The 14,020-nt window shown below is 39.5% G+C and overlaps 1 protein-coding gene across 1 annotated transcript; it reads left to right on the top strand.

The window, feature by feature from the left end:
* Nucleotides 1-504: 504 nt before the first annotated feature.
* On the top strand, nt 505-13,864 carry tdrd1 (tudor domain containing 1). Its single transcript, XM_020651211.3, has 26 exons — nt 505-561; nt 894-1,058; nt 1,351-1,388; nt 1,499-1,559; nt 2,073-2,187; nt 2,812-2,878; nt 2,994-3,074; nt 3,163-3,342; nt 3,453-3,596; nt 4,702-4,867; nt 4,978-5,058; nt 5,417-5,593; nt 5,679-5,786; nt 6,092-6,262; nt 7,600-7,866; nt 7,960-8,091; nt 8,303-8,410; nt 9,031-9,198; nt 9,305-9,649; nt 9,725-9,841; nt 10,411-10,539; nt 11,935-12,102; nt 12,221-12,634; nt 12,881-12,946; nt 13,106-13,149; nt 13,283-13,864. The coding sequence occupies exons 1-26, from the start codon at nt 510-512 to the stop codon at nt 13,352-13,354; spliced, it is 3,636 nt and encodes a 1,211-aa protein (XP_020506867.3). The 5' UTR covers nt 505-509; the 3' UTR covers nt 13,355-13,864.
* The last annotated feature ends 156 nt before the right edge of the window (nt 13,865-14,020 follow it).

The raw sequence follows: 14,020 nt of genomic DNA, 5'->3' as shown, positions 1-14,020 counted from the left end.
TTTGTGTTTGTAAAGTTTTATTGTAGTGATTATTGAGTTCTCTAGATCTGGCTTGATTAGATGGGTCATGTGAGCCTTCATTATAGAAATGTTAATGTGAACACACAGGGTGGAGCAATTACAGAAATAAGGCCACACAATGCTTTGAATACAATAAGGTCCCCACCACACCTTTGTAAGGTAATTATGTTTAGATTTTTTGTTTTCAGTCATTACTCCAATGCATTGCTTTTGTTATTTTAAGGCCTATATAGTTGTCATGGCCATAGGGGGAAAAAACAGACATTCTCAGACATACTGTGGAAAAAAGTAAAAAAAAAAGAGAATAATTTAAATTATAAACAGAAATAATGACAAATAAAATTAACGATTAAACAATTGGCAGTCATTTCACCTGTTAACACTTTATATTTAAAAATAGTTGTTTTGATAATATTCTCAGATAAAAGCATACTTGGAATAACAATTTCTTTCTCGTATGTTGACACCATTAACTGAGCCTACTGCGCATGTGCACTACGTTCTCTCCTTTACAGACCAGTGACAGACACGTGCATTCAGGTACAGTATAGTCAATGAAAAGTAGAGCCAAAAAAAAAAAGATTTATTTAATTGTCTGTGTTTAGAATTTAGTCATATCACGTAGAATAACGTTATATCAGCTTGTTGTTGTAAGTTTCGCTCAAATATAGCCATTTATGTAAACTTTCTAATAGCGAAACGCGGTAGCGGGCTAACTTGTCTTTCACCGTAAAGTGTCCATGGTGTTAGCTGGCTGTTCCGCCGTGCATTCAGCTAGCTAAGAAAGCCGTACTTATAAAGTGTTAAAATTGAATGCGCTTTCAAGCCTACATCATGTAAAAATAAACTGTCCTGTCAACCATTGCTGCCAGCTGCCGCCATGCACCATCCTTTTGCTCTTAACTCGGTTCGTCCTAACCTGCCCTTGAGGAAACCATCGTCGAGCCCCATGGCTCTTTCCACCGCAGCGCCTCCTCCGAGGTTCACCACGCCCGATGCAGCACCTGTGCGCCCGGCCTCAGGAGCCATTGGAGACGGTAACAAAAATGTCCCTCAAATCACACAACTAGCCAGTATTGTGTGTATCAAAATAAACAATGTAACTTGCCTGGAACATCTGCTGTTTTTTCTAATTCGGACAACTTTAAATAAAACTTAAATAATATATTAGTCTCTAAATATGGTCAATTAAGTTATTGTAAAAAAAACAACATTTTTTTTAAAAATTTAATTTAATTTAATTTAATTTAATTTAGTTTAATTTAATTTAATTTAATTTAATTTAATTTAATTTAATTCACCATAATCATCACTCTTTTCTTTTTCCAGGTCCTTTACCTACGCCAGTTATCATGAATGAGTCTCCAGTGCGTACCAGTCTATACATCATATCACCTGTGCATGGTCATGTCAAGGTTTTTTTTTTAATCTAAGGAGCTTTTGCTAATTTTTCTATTTTTTAAATCTTTTTTCATAGTTGTTAGGATCCATGCCACCAGCTTTGACTGTATACTTCTGCAACTACTGTGGTCAACAAGGTAATGTTTTAGTCATTAAGTTTATAACTAAAAAAAGGGTCTTTTAAGTTTCTGTAGTATTATGGACGTTTTTGAAGAAATTGTACGTAAAATCATTGCGTTAAAAATTCTCGAACATTTACTTAGTGTTTTTTTTTTCTCATTAACATTATACTTTTTTTAAACCTTGCAATATACAATATTGTAAAAAAAATAATGTGTTACCAAAATGGGATCACATCAGGGCAATTCCAAAATATATGAAAGTCTGAAGCCTCATTTTCCATCACATGAGATTAGAAAGGCCCATCTCACAGAATCAAAAGCCTTTTTAGGCATCTAGACTCAGTACCAGAGCCTGAATTTTGTTCTGTGTTGTATATCTGATTATCTACAACGTTCATCGAATGTTGTCCTGGGTTTTTCTGGTCCGAATAAACCCTGTTTGGTCCAATTGTTCAATCTGTGGTAAGATATTTTCTATTGCTTTGCTGATCTTTGCTGTTTCTAATGAGCTAAAAAATCACTTTGAAGGAAATTTTAGGTGCAAGCGCTGTAAGAAGACGCCTTACTGCTCTGTGGTGTGCCAAACTGAAGACTGGAAGGCACACAGACACATATGCAAGCCCATTGATCCAGCACCTGCACAGTAAGCTGGCTCAATGTTAGGGGTTGGACAAAATATGGATACAGTATGGATATATACTTGTATGGATACAAGTACCAAATGACACACTGAACCACTTCATGACTTCTCACAGTGGCGTTTATGACATTAATGAGGGTAACGTTAAAGGGAGGGAATTGTCTGAGGCAAACGTTGACTCGGGGATTAAGGAAGAAAAAATGGCAGCAGGATAATGTTGGATAGCAGTCAAAAGAAACTAAACGATAGCATGTGATAAGAGGTGAAACAGCCTCCAAATTGCAGTGACTTAATACATGAATACGACACTTACCTTTTTCAGGGGACGTTTATATCATTGAGTTAATCAGATTCTGTGATATAGCATCGCATGATTATCTTGCAATCTATCAATTATTACAGAATCAGTGTATCATGATATTAACCTTATTGTGGGCCTTGTGTTGTATCATTAGTTACCCTGTTATTCCATCACTGGTCAATATTGAGATGCACAAACTGTCAACTGTGATTACTTTTTGTTAATGCTAAAATAAAAACACCTTGTGATTCAGCTGCAAAGGCTGGGATGATTATAGTATGCCTTTAAATGCACACACTCACTTTGATTTTTTTCTTTATCTGAAGAGAGAAGCCAAAGGAAACCTCAGCTTCACCTGTGACAGCAGACAGAGCTGGCCTGCTCCTGTCAGAGGTAAATTGAATATTTGAATGCACCTAAAACTGAAGATTTCCGTCTTGAAATCTTAAGTGTAATGGACTTATGACCTTTTGTCATGTACTATGTTTAACCCCTGTATTTTTTTAAGCATGATGACGCATCCAGCCTCAAGAGGGTCTATTTAAAGGATTTGCCCATGACTATAGTAATAAATGGAAAAGAAATACAGGTACAACAAAGCCATTTTGTCTGTGCTGTAAAAAATTGGAATAACCCAAAAGTGAATGTCTCTTTACTGCAAATGTGTGTGGTTTTAGGCATCATTAGTAGAGTTCTACAGCCCTGGGAGGTTTTTCCTCCTTGCCCAAAGCCCAGAGTTGCTTGAAGCTCTTCAAAACATTAGCACAGAGCTTCAGAAAATGTACAGCTGCCCCTCAGTGACAACATACATGCCCTGTGTCGGAGAGGTTTGTGGCGTGCAGTTCTCCAGTGACATGGTGAGCAGAGGTTTTTTTCAAGCAATTATCAAGAAACTCAAGTTTTACCCTGCGCTTTAGTGCAAACTTTATAAATACCACTTATCTGAAGCTCTATTTTCAATGTGTAGAACTGGTACCGAGGCCTAGTTCAGAGTTTGGCTGCTGACCAGAAGACGGCTAATATCCTTTACATTGACTTTGGTAATGAAGAGGATGTTCCTGTGGAGAGGATTAAGCCCCTAGCTGATAATATCCAGCCATATTGTCCATGCGTAAGTGCACAGTAAATTCACGCAGATCTTGTGCATCGCTGTGCTACTCACCCCCTTGCACTTCTCCATCTGTTAAAATTAGCCATTTTCCTAGAAACTCATTAAACAGAAATATGAATTGTTGGTCTAAAGGTAAAATTAAAGAAAGAAAACTGTCAAATTGAGCACAATTTCATCTAACTGGGCTTAACATTGGCTAACAACATATTTTGTGTTGCCTTTTTCATTGCTATTTGAAACAGTAAATTACATTCGTCAATAAGGAAATTGATGGTTGTTTTAAATGTAGCTGAAATGTGGAGCACTTAACAACAAGAATTATGAACATGGCACATTCTCCCGTAAAGCCTGACTGCAAATTAGTAAATAAAAGTTAACAAATATGATTTAGAATGAACAACTATCACTGAAGCGTGGCCTTTTCGCGACATGCATTGTGAACATGGCATATTCTCCGTCAAAAAGAGCACTGCTCCTTTGAGATGCCATCCATCCATTGTGCTGCTTTACCACCAGGCAGTAGAGTGGGGAGAGCAGGCTCATACACTGTGGCTACAGCCACGGTCAGGATCAGGTGGCTGTTTTGCAGCTTAGGCAAATTTAACCTGCATGTGTGCTTACATTTGTTCAATTATTAATTTATGTAACCAACAAGTAATCCTTGTGCCTAGGATAAGCAGGGGTGATGAAATTTGTAGTTTGGTGGACTTACTGTGCACATTCCTAGTTAAAACTGCGAATTGAAATTTATTTTATTGAAATGTCTGTTGTGGACCAATGAAACATAGTCTACAATGTTAAAGTAAATGGTATTTATTGATAAACTAACAAGAAACTTTGTTGTTCAAAGCTCTACCTAAAATCAAGTGCAGCCAACTGTTTCCAGGTTTATTTATGTTCCCACACCTCAGCTGTGCAGTTTGATCTTCACCAGTTTGTTATTGAAGTTTTAAAAGCTAAAATATAACTGTTTTCAATCAGGTCTGTGATGCTGTAAAATGGAAGAGGACAAGGGGGAATTCTCATGCAAAGCATTTTTTTAGGATCCTGTATGACAATAATAATGCTTGAGTTATCCTGTAACAATTACATGTATTACTTCCAGGCAATGGAGTGCTGTATTGCCAGTGTGGTATCAGTCGGTGGCAACTGGTCCAGGGAGTGCTGTATGGCAGTGAGACAGATGTTGGCCGGCAAGATTGTGACAGTAAAACTGGTAGAAACACTGGAGAATGGTCGCATCCATAAGGTGGATATCCTGCTTTCCATGGGTAGGTCACAGACACCACAGGGAGTTTATGGAAGGATTTGGTCATTAAACACAGGTACAAGATTTTTAAAGGTTGAACCCATTAAAAAAAACCTTGTCATTGTCTTTTAGGAATGAAGCTGAGCTCTTTTCTCCTTAAACATAGTTATGCAGCAGAGGAAACAGGCAACATACCAACTGAGCAAGAAATAAGTAAGTTAGCTTCATGTGTACTCTATATAACCATTCTGTGTAATTTTGTCTGTACCTCAGGGATAAGAAAATTGGAGAGAATCATCAGACATCCACTTATATGGCCCAAGATGCTTAAACATTTGATATACACTCAAACTTAGGAGGGTTTCTTGAGGCATCTTAAACAGTTGGCTTGGAGAGCAAGCAAAATTAGAATTAAAGAACTTAGTAACTATGAACACATTGTTAGTTTTGTTGTGCATTCAGTGTTTTGAGAAATGCACAAGCTTTCTCTGTGGAGGGTTGAGCAACTCCTTTGTGCCCTAAGTTAGTGCAGAATGTTTTGCTTCATGTCAGAAAATGTAAACTTTCTTAGATGCCATGGTGACTGCATCCCTTGAAAACTTTAAAAGTCGCTCTGATGGGACGGACGACAACACCTGGGCTCAACCTCCTGAGCCGCTGACCCAGGCAGTGGGCGACTCCTTCTCTGTTGTGGTAACCCACATCCAGTCACCCAACGAAATTATTGTGCAGAAGGTTGAAAATGCTGGTAGGAAGCACGTGTTCTTCAACATGTATCTTTTACTTCTGGCCTTTGATACAATATCTTTAACTGGAGAGTGTTTGGTTCACAGGAGTGATTCAGCAGTTACAGCTGCAGCTGAGGGAACACTGCGCTCAGGTCTCCACCCCTCAAAACTTCAGACCTGCCCCTGGCACAGTTTGCTGTGCCCAGTTCTCAGGTACAACTCATAAATACATAGAGATTGAGAATATACAACCCTAAAAGACATGACAGTTTGGTCAATGACAGTATGTCACATGTCTATTCTATTCAAACACATTTAAAAAAAACCTGTACGTTGTTAGTTTTTTTCCAGGTATTACTTTTGTTTTGTCTACTCACATATTATACATAGCTGTGTTTCTTCTGGTTAAAACATTTTTGCATTCAACAAAGGGAAAAAAAATTGTCCCCATCAAATCAGATTAGTTTCTATCTTTAGAAGGGCTTTATAAACACAATCTCTGTCCTCTGTGTTTCCAGAGGACAAGCAGTGGTACAGGGCTAAAGTTCTGGCGTATTCATCGGAGGAATGCGTCTGTGTCGGTTACCTTGATTTTGGAAATTCTGAGGAGGTGGATTTAGCCTACCTGCGGCCTATCAGCACCTCACTACTGGCCCTGCCCATGCAGGCTATGCCCTGTGGCCTAGCAGGTATCCACTGTGAAACTCATTTTCAATGTCTAGAACTCTAGCCATGTATTCATAGCTCTATAATGAGTCACCATTAAAGACTGTTTTATTATTATCCTTTTATACTGTAGTTATTCAAATTTTCAACACAGATCAGCCTAACCGATATTTTATATGATAATATCAGAAAGTAAATTCACCATGAGGTGGTTTTGTCTTTGCTAGAGTCAATAAGCACTCTATTCAAGTGCCTGTTATTCTTGTAATCACAAACACTCAAAAACGTATGAAATGGATTTTAATTTTTTATGGTAGCAAATCCATCCGTAATACCTCACCTGTTTGTATTTTTTTATTTATTTGAAAACATTCACAGTTAATGTCAATGTTGCACCCTCTTACAGGCTCTTTGAATGCCGTAGAATGGTAATTCAGTAAATAGAAAAAAAGAAAATCCCAAAAACTATCAAACCACACTTCAGAATTTGTGCAGAAGTAAAATATATATACCGTATTTTCCGCACTTTAAGGCGCACCTTCAATGAATGGCCTATTTTAGAACTGTTTTCATATATAGGGCGCACCGGATTATAAGGCACATAGAATAGAAGACACTGCAGTCAAACGTTTGACTGGGGTTGCGTTATGCATCCACTAGTTGGAGCTGTGCTAAAGGGAATGTCAACAAAACAGTCAGATAAAGTCAAACTTTATTAAGCGTTCTGACAACTCCGTTCACTCCCATGGTAACGATGTTCAAACGTTGATGTGCATATTAACAATATCTCCCAGCCTTGTTCACTCTTCTCCCAAACGTGGAGGGGAACTTTTCCCTGATTCAATAAACACGTAACAGAAACAGTCTGATACCACTAAATCAAACGTTAGTGCATTCACAATATAGTAACTCTCGAAATTGTTATTGTGCATTCACAATAACTCAACATTGTTCAAACGTTAATGTGCATATTCACAATATCTCCCAGCCTTGTTCAGTTGTAAACACGTAAAAGAAACACAGTCTGATACCGCTAATTCAAACGTTAGTGCGTAACTCAACATTGTTCAGTTACGTATAACACGTAAAGATCACTTTTTCAGTTCATTCCCCATCCACGAATCCCTCGAATTCTTCTTCAGTGTCCGAATTGAACAGTTGGGCGAGTACGGCATCCAACATGCCCGGCTCCCTCTCGTCATTATCCGAGTCAGTGTCGCTGAGCGCCGTGTACAACCAGTATGGATCAACCAATTAACCAATTGATCCATATATAAGGCGCTCCGGATTATAAGGCTTTTAAGTGCGCCTTATAGTGCGGAAAATACGGTATATATATCTTGTCTTTGGCTTTTTCCAGGGGTAACGGCTGTTGGAGAGAGCTGGTCAAAGGATTGTGTGTTGGCATTGCAGCGAAGAGTATCAAACAGAATACTGTGTATTGAGATCCAGGGAGCGCACGAGGGCAAAGCTTTAGTAGATATGATTGATGAGTCAAGTGATCCTCAGGCTAATGTGGCGGAGCTGCTGACCTCTGCTGGTTTTGCTGCACCTGCACCTGCTCCTGTTATCACCAGCAGTGAAGAGCAGGTCAGCCAGACTGCAAGTTCTGCTGAGGAACCCAAAGGTGGGGAGTTTTTACAGAAATCTCAGTTTGTTTGTTTTTTTACAATTATCTCAAGCTTGTTTCGAAATATGCACGTTAAAATGTTGTCTTTAGTGTCTCCTCCAGCCTGTGAGCCTCTGAAGTGGTTTCATACTGAGCTTCCGCGTGACGGCCGAACAGTGGCGCTGCTAGCTAGCGTTGTGGAGAACCCTGGAGAGTTTTACTGCCGCATCAACAATCCTACAGGTATGTTTGTACCCTCAGGAGATGAAGCCGGATATAAATACTAAACATGATTGTTCAGGATAGTGATGAACATTATTTTGCACATTATTGATGTGGAGTATTTCAGAAGGATTATTTCACATTGTAATGAACATCGTACAGCCCAGTGTTCAAAAGTAATATAATTGCCACTTGACTGTTTAACTTTTTATGTTTTGTGTTTGTTTGTCAGACCATCAGAGGCTAATCGAGCTCGGGGCTGAGTTGAAGCAGCATTGTGAAACGGAGGCTGCTGCTTTTGAGCCCAAAGTTGGAGAGCCCTGCTGCGCCATGTTCCCTGGTGAGATATCCTGCTGTAACTCAGGTTGAGATAAACTGTCAACTCACCAGAACTATTGTTAAAACAAGAGAGTTAGAAAAGGGTAGTTTATGTTTGTGATATTTGATTCTATCAAGATTTATACCAAGGTCAGACTACACATTAAAAGTATTGTTTTAGCCTGATTCATCAGACGTATAGGGATTCAGAACCTGTAGTGTGTGTGTAGTGTCATAGTGAAAGACAATCAAGGCCACATCTGTGATAGAAAGTCTAGCATGTTTGATATCCTTCTGCCTTCTACAGTGTGTTTATTACGTCAGTGCTGATGACCAATGAGAGCACTAAGTGCTTAAACAAACAAAATGGCGAAGGATTAAGTTGGTGCTGCGAGATTGGAACTATGAGACAAAGGAAAAGTATGCCGAGCTCTAGCGACCACAGCGTTTCTTTCTATTTTTACAGTCTTCTTTGAGGTCATCTAGCCCAGCCCCTCTTGCTTCCAACGTCATCACATCAGTCGTGATGATTAGTCGGGTACCATCGTGTAGTCTGTCATGTCTGTTCATTAAGTCAAAGCACGAATTTATGGCTCTGTGTTTGAATTATGAATAAAAAGACAGCCATAATTTGCCCCCCAGGTGATGGAGCATGGTATCGGGCCATGGTAAAAGAGCTGTCTGAAGACAAAGTGTCTGTTAACTTTGTGGACTACGGCTATAGCATGAAAGTGGAAAAGAACCATCTAAGATCCATTACATCCAAACTCCTGAATCTGCCCTTCCAGTCAGTTCACTGCTGGCTCCAAGGTAGAGTTCATTTTATTTGTTGCCAAAAGAAGATCTTGAGTCTTTTTTTTTTTTTTCATTGGGGATTTGACCGTGACTTATCTTCCAAAATAAATACTTAAATCAGGTGTGGAGCCCCAGGGATCAGAGTGGAGCAGTGAAGCCCTCCTGTGGTTCCAGACTCTGGTGGATGGCGAGCAGCTCTCAGCACGTGTCCTCTCTGTTACTGAACAAGGCTATGGCTTGGAGCTGGAGAGCCGAGGGCAGAATGTGGCAGCAGCCTTAATTTCTGAGCAACTAGCCAAAGCTCCGGGAGGGCTTCCCAAAGAAACACCTGCAGCCACAGGACCTGCAGACAAACAACAAGAAGAAATAGAAGAGAACAAGAATATCCAAAAAGAAGCACAAGCCTCCAACCAGACAGGAGCCAAAGAGACACCAAGTGAAGGACAGACAGCAGCACTGTCAGATGGTCAGTTGGGGCTTTAACATGAAATGCAATGGTTTATTAAATTTAGGAGCTTGATTAAAGTTGTGTCTTTTTCAGCTCCATCTTTCCATGTCGACTGGAAGACATTGGAGCTGCCTTTGAATGAGAACTTTCAGCCTTACATCGCAGCTATCGTTAACCCGTGTCTCTTCTACCTTCTCTGTCTCAGCCAAGGTCAGAACACCCTCAGTCGTTCTTGTTTGTCATAAGACGAATATATTGGCAGAAGTTTACATGTCAATTCCGTGTTTGGGGCATGGGAATCACAGGATAACTCATGATGGGATATGATGTAATACGAAATTTTAAGCTGATAAGGCAATAAAGAGCCCAATATAGCGATTCTGTGATGTATATTATATATTTTGAGCAAATGATATGTTGCACCCATGAAAAGACCAGGACTCTGTCTTCCGTTGGCAACTTTATTCTTCCTGGTGCTGTATTTTTTTATGATTATCTTTCATAAGAAGCATCGGGTCCTCACAACAAAAACGGCATACATGCGCATTCATCTCTTGACCACGACCCCAACCATCTACATCACCATCTACGTCTCTCTCTTAAACAAATGTGAATTAATATTATATACAGTACTTTCTAACTTGTAGTGTAGTGTGCTTTCTTCTGTCAAATTGAATTGCATACAAATATTTCTAGGTCGCAACAGATACATCACAATATGTGGGTGAAAATTGCTGTTTTGATATTTTGTCCCACCTCTGATGTGTGTTGATCTGTAGTGGACCAGCTGAAACTTCAGGAGGTGATGATGGAGCTCGCCGTCTACTGCAGCAACAAGCAGATCTCTTCATCTTCTGCTGTCCTGAGCAGACCAGTTCTTGGAGCTGCCTGCTGTGCCCAGTTCTCTGGTGAGGAACCTCTTATTGTTCAATAATACATGGTGCCACAGTTGAATAGGCAGATAATGTGAATATATCTTGTAACAATGACAACTGAACAGATGCAAAGGTATCCTAACTACTGAAGTGCAGAATGGAACATGCCGTGTTCAGGTTGCTTGTAAGGGCTGCCATGACCCTGTTAAGCCACTGGGTGGCAGACAGGTCAATTCTGAATGATACACAATCCAAGTAGGTGTCTGAATCCATTTCACATGTGATACTAAATACAGACAGTTTTAGCAAAATCTAAAACCTTTTTTTTTTTGATGTAATTTTAAATAGCATTTCTTGACCCAACTGGTCAAATATAAGGCATCACTCCTCATAGTTCTCCTGTAGGATCTTTAGTGAGGTCTGTTTGAAAATGTCTGCGGCTCCCACTAGGTGGAACAGTAGTGACATCATATCATGGTTTAAGAGGCAGTTGCATCCAGAGGTTAATTCATACTTTCCACATGGGAAAACCCCGTCACTTGAGCTACTCACATTACTACTCATTGTGTAATGATTACAGACAAGAGACCGTCTGATCCTTTATTAACTATTACACACACACACACACACACTCAGACAATGTCTTTTGCCCTGAATTATCATCTCTCATTCTTGTACCCTGGTCTGAAGTTTGCTCTCTGACTGAGCTTCAGACCCCACCTGCAGTTGTTGCTTTGCAGACCTAAGCTGGTAATTTGCCGTCTGCTTGTAGAAATAATTACACAGCGTGTGAGTAGCCGAGCACAGGAGCAGCTGTTTTTTAAACACACAGTATGCAGGTAGAAGACTTTTGCCTGACATACATTCCAAAGCTAACAACAGGGTCTGATTAATAGAGTTTTCAGTGCTCTCTGCAGGGTCCTAACTGGTAAAAGCTTATCAATTTTGAAGGGCAGCTATTTCTGTAGGGTCCTCTTAGTCGTTTGTAAAAGAAAAAGATAAAAAAAAGCCGGAATCAAACCTCGAATTCACTCAACCAACCATGTCATCTGCCATTTGATACATTTGTCCAACCAACAGTCCCAAACCAAGAGGCTTCTCATTTACAATCATAATTAACAAATAAAAGCTGCACAGCCTTCAGATCACATACAGACAGGCAAGAACCAGAAAATAATTTACCCTTGAGCCTAAAAACAGATTAGATAATAATTAAAACTTTGTGTTTATTAAGTTTGTCGACTACATTTTTGAGCCCTGCAGCAGTCCAAGTTTTTATGATTAATATTGCATTTCATTTCATATAGAAGTTTAGATGTTTATTGCAACATAAATTCCTGTCAGAATATTTAATATAATTTTTATTTTGGCACTCAGAAGGTTGCCATTACATTAATGTGACGTCCCTGCAACTCCTGTTTTTTCCAGCTGACAATAAGTGGTACCGTGCAGTGGTCCTGGAGGTCGGCGAGAATGAGTTGAGTGTCATCTATGCAGATTATGGAAACACTGAGAAGGTGCCATTCTCCCGTATCTTGCCTATCACTAAGCATCTACTGCAGCTCCCCTTTCAGATCACTCGCTGCACCCTCACTGGTAAGAAAATCGTCATTCTTGTTCCCTGAAATGATTTCAAACTTGAAACAAGTCTTTCCTTTAAATAAAATCTGTCTGTACTTCCTCATACACTTTTATTCCCCTCTTCTGTTTCCAGGTAAGGAACACTTCCCTGCAGAGTGGCCAGAGGCAGTGCATCAAATGTTTAAGAGCCTGCTGTTGAATGGTGTCCTTGCCACTGTCCAGTCCTTTGATGGCTCCGCTAACGTGCTCTCCCTCACTCTGCCTGCTGAGAGCGGCGGGGGTAATGTCACTGCCATGATCTCGGATGCACTGCAGGCCCAGGCCAAGATGAATCCTCACCTATCCACTGCTGCCACCAAGCCTGACCAAACTGACAGCAGCACATCTGCTCCTAGCAGCATTGCAGCTCTACCGGACAGCTCCAAGTCTAAGTCCATACCTGAAACACAAAAGAGTTTGGAAAATATAACAGCTACAACCAAAACCACAGAGCCGGCACCACGGACTAACCAGCAGAAGAGAAACACTCATGCAGTGTCAGTCCATGGTTGGTCAAAAGTTCCGTTTATGTCACTCATTCAACATAAAATCCATGTACAGATAATATTGCTCTGCTTAAAGCGGTTCATAAACATGCAAATTAATGGAAATATTGGCGCAGGTCATGGTTACATACATCATTGATTTTATTCTAATTGGACTGTTTAATCACTTAATCGAGAAAAACCTAAGATGGTTAATGATGTTTAGCAAGCGCTGAATTCAATCAGCAGTCATGATGTTTTCCTTTCAGAAGATCCAGTTAAGAAGATCATTGAACAAATGGAGCCGCCGTGCAAAATGGATACAAAAACTAATGGTATGCATGCCTGAAAACAACATGATCTGTGACTGCCTTTTTTAAATGATGGCTTGATAGTTCTTTTTTATACATTATGCTTTGTTCTATGACTTTTGTTTGTTTGTTGTTTTTGACTGAACGGTACTACATTTATTTTGTTTTCTTTTTAAATCTCAGACCCTCAGGCTTCTGGATGCTGCTGTTTGAGTCTGAAGGCCAAGGTCAGAGCTGGTTCCACTCTTTTGAAAACATTGTCTTTTTTTTTTTTTTGATAGAATCTTTAAAGTCTATAAAGCTATAAGATAAATGATTTTGAAAGAGAAACATGGGGAAACTTGTTTTTCTTCTCCACAGATTGACCACCTGGAAGAGCTGTTGCAGCTGCAGCTTTCTCTCATCCAGCGAGTAGTGGGACAGACTAAATAAGATGTAGTATATATGACTATTTTTCTTCAGCACATTGTTGAAAACAAGGATATTGTGTTTCCAGGATTATGTTTCTTTTAAGAAAGAGTTAACTCTTAATGTGGACTGATGTGGAGCAGCCACCCAGCTTCTAATTTTATGTTAACGTATTCCAGCAGCTTTTAATTTAACCTTTTAATTTTAATTTTGTCTCCTTATCACTGATTTTCAACTCGGTTCATGGCTTTTATGTTTTTAACCTGTGGTTGAATTCAAGTCTCCTTTTCACTTGTAATATTTCTGGTGGTTTTCAGAATCAATGATTAATGCACTTTTTATTTTTGATTAGGTTTGTTAAAGTTGGCAGAAAAACACGTTTCAACTATATTATCCAACTGTGTGCTGTGTTTTGCTGTTGTGCCATCAGTTCCTTTGTTCTGTCCTAACTACCTGCTCAGGTGGGATGTCCAGCCTGGCTGATCTATTTTGACATCTGTTTCAGTTATGCATAAAAGTTCTGTGACAAAAGAATCGAAAGCTAATGCTGTGTATTTATTTATTGTTTTTTATTGGGATGTGGATTATGTTTTCTCTTGCAACAAGTAATTGGGAAGTCTGTAGACAGTTTTTTTTTTTTTGATAACTCAATGAAGACAAACACCTGCAGCGGAGTGATACTAGTGCTGT

Source organism: Labrus bergylta, chromosome 21 (genome assembly GCF_963930695.1).
Source record: "Labrus bergylta chromosome 21, fLabBer1.1, whole genome shotgun sequence".
In the NCBI taxonomy this organism is placed as follows: Eukaryota; Metazoa; Chordata; class Actinopteri; order Labriformes; family Labridae; genus Labrus; species Labrus bergylta.
Note: the sequence above shows the minus strand (reverse complement) of the source record. Positions and strands in the feature narration are given on the sequence as shown.

What these genes read in the sequence shown, in the direction of transcription:
- tdrd1 (XM_020651211.3), top strand. Translation starts at nt 510, where the DNA reads ATGTGCACTACGTTCTCTCCTTTACAGACCAGTGACAGACACGTGCAT. An exon ending in TCATGCAGTGTCAGTCCATG is followed by an intron (nt 12,635 to 12,880) that starts GTTGGTCAAAAG and finishes TTTTCCTTTCAG; the next exon opens with AAGATCCAGTTAAGAAGATC. An exon ending in GTTTGAGTCTGAAGGCCAAG is followed by an intron (nt 13,150 to 13,282) that starts GTCAGAGCTGGT and finishes TCTTCTCCACAG; the next exon opens with ATTGACCACCTGGAAGAGCT.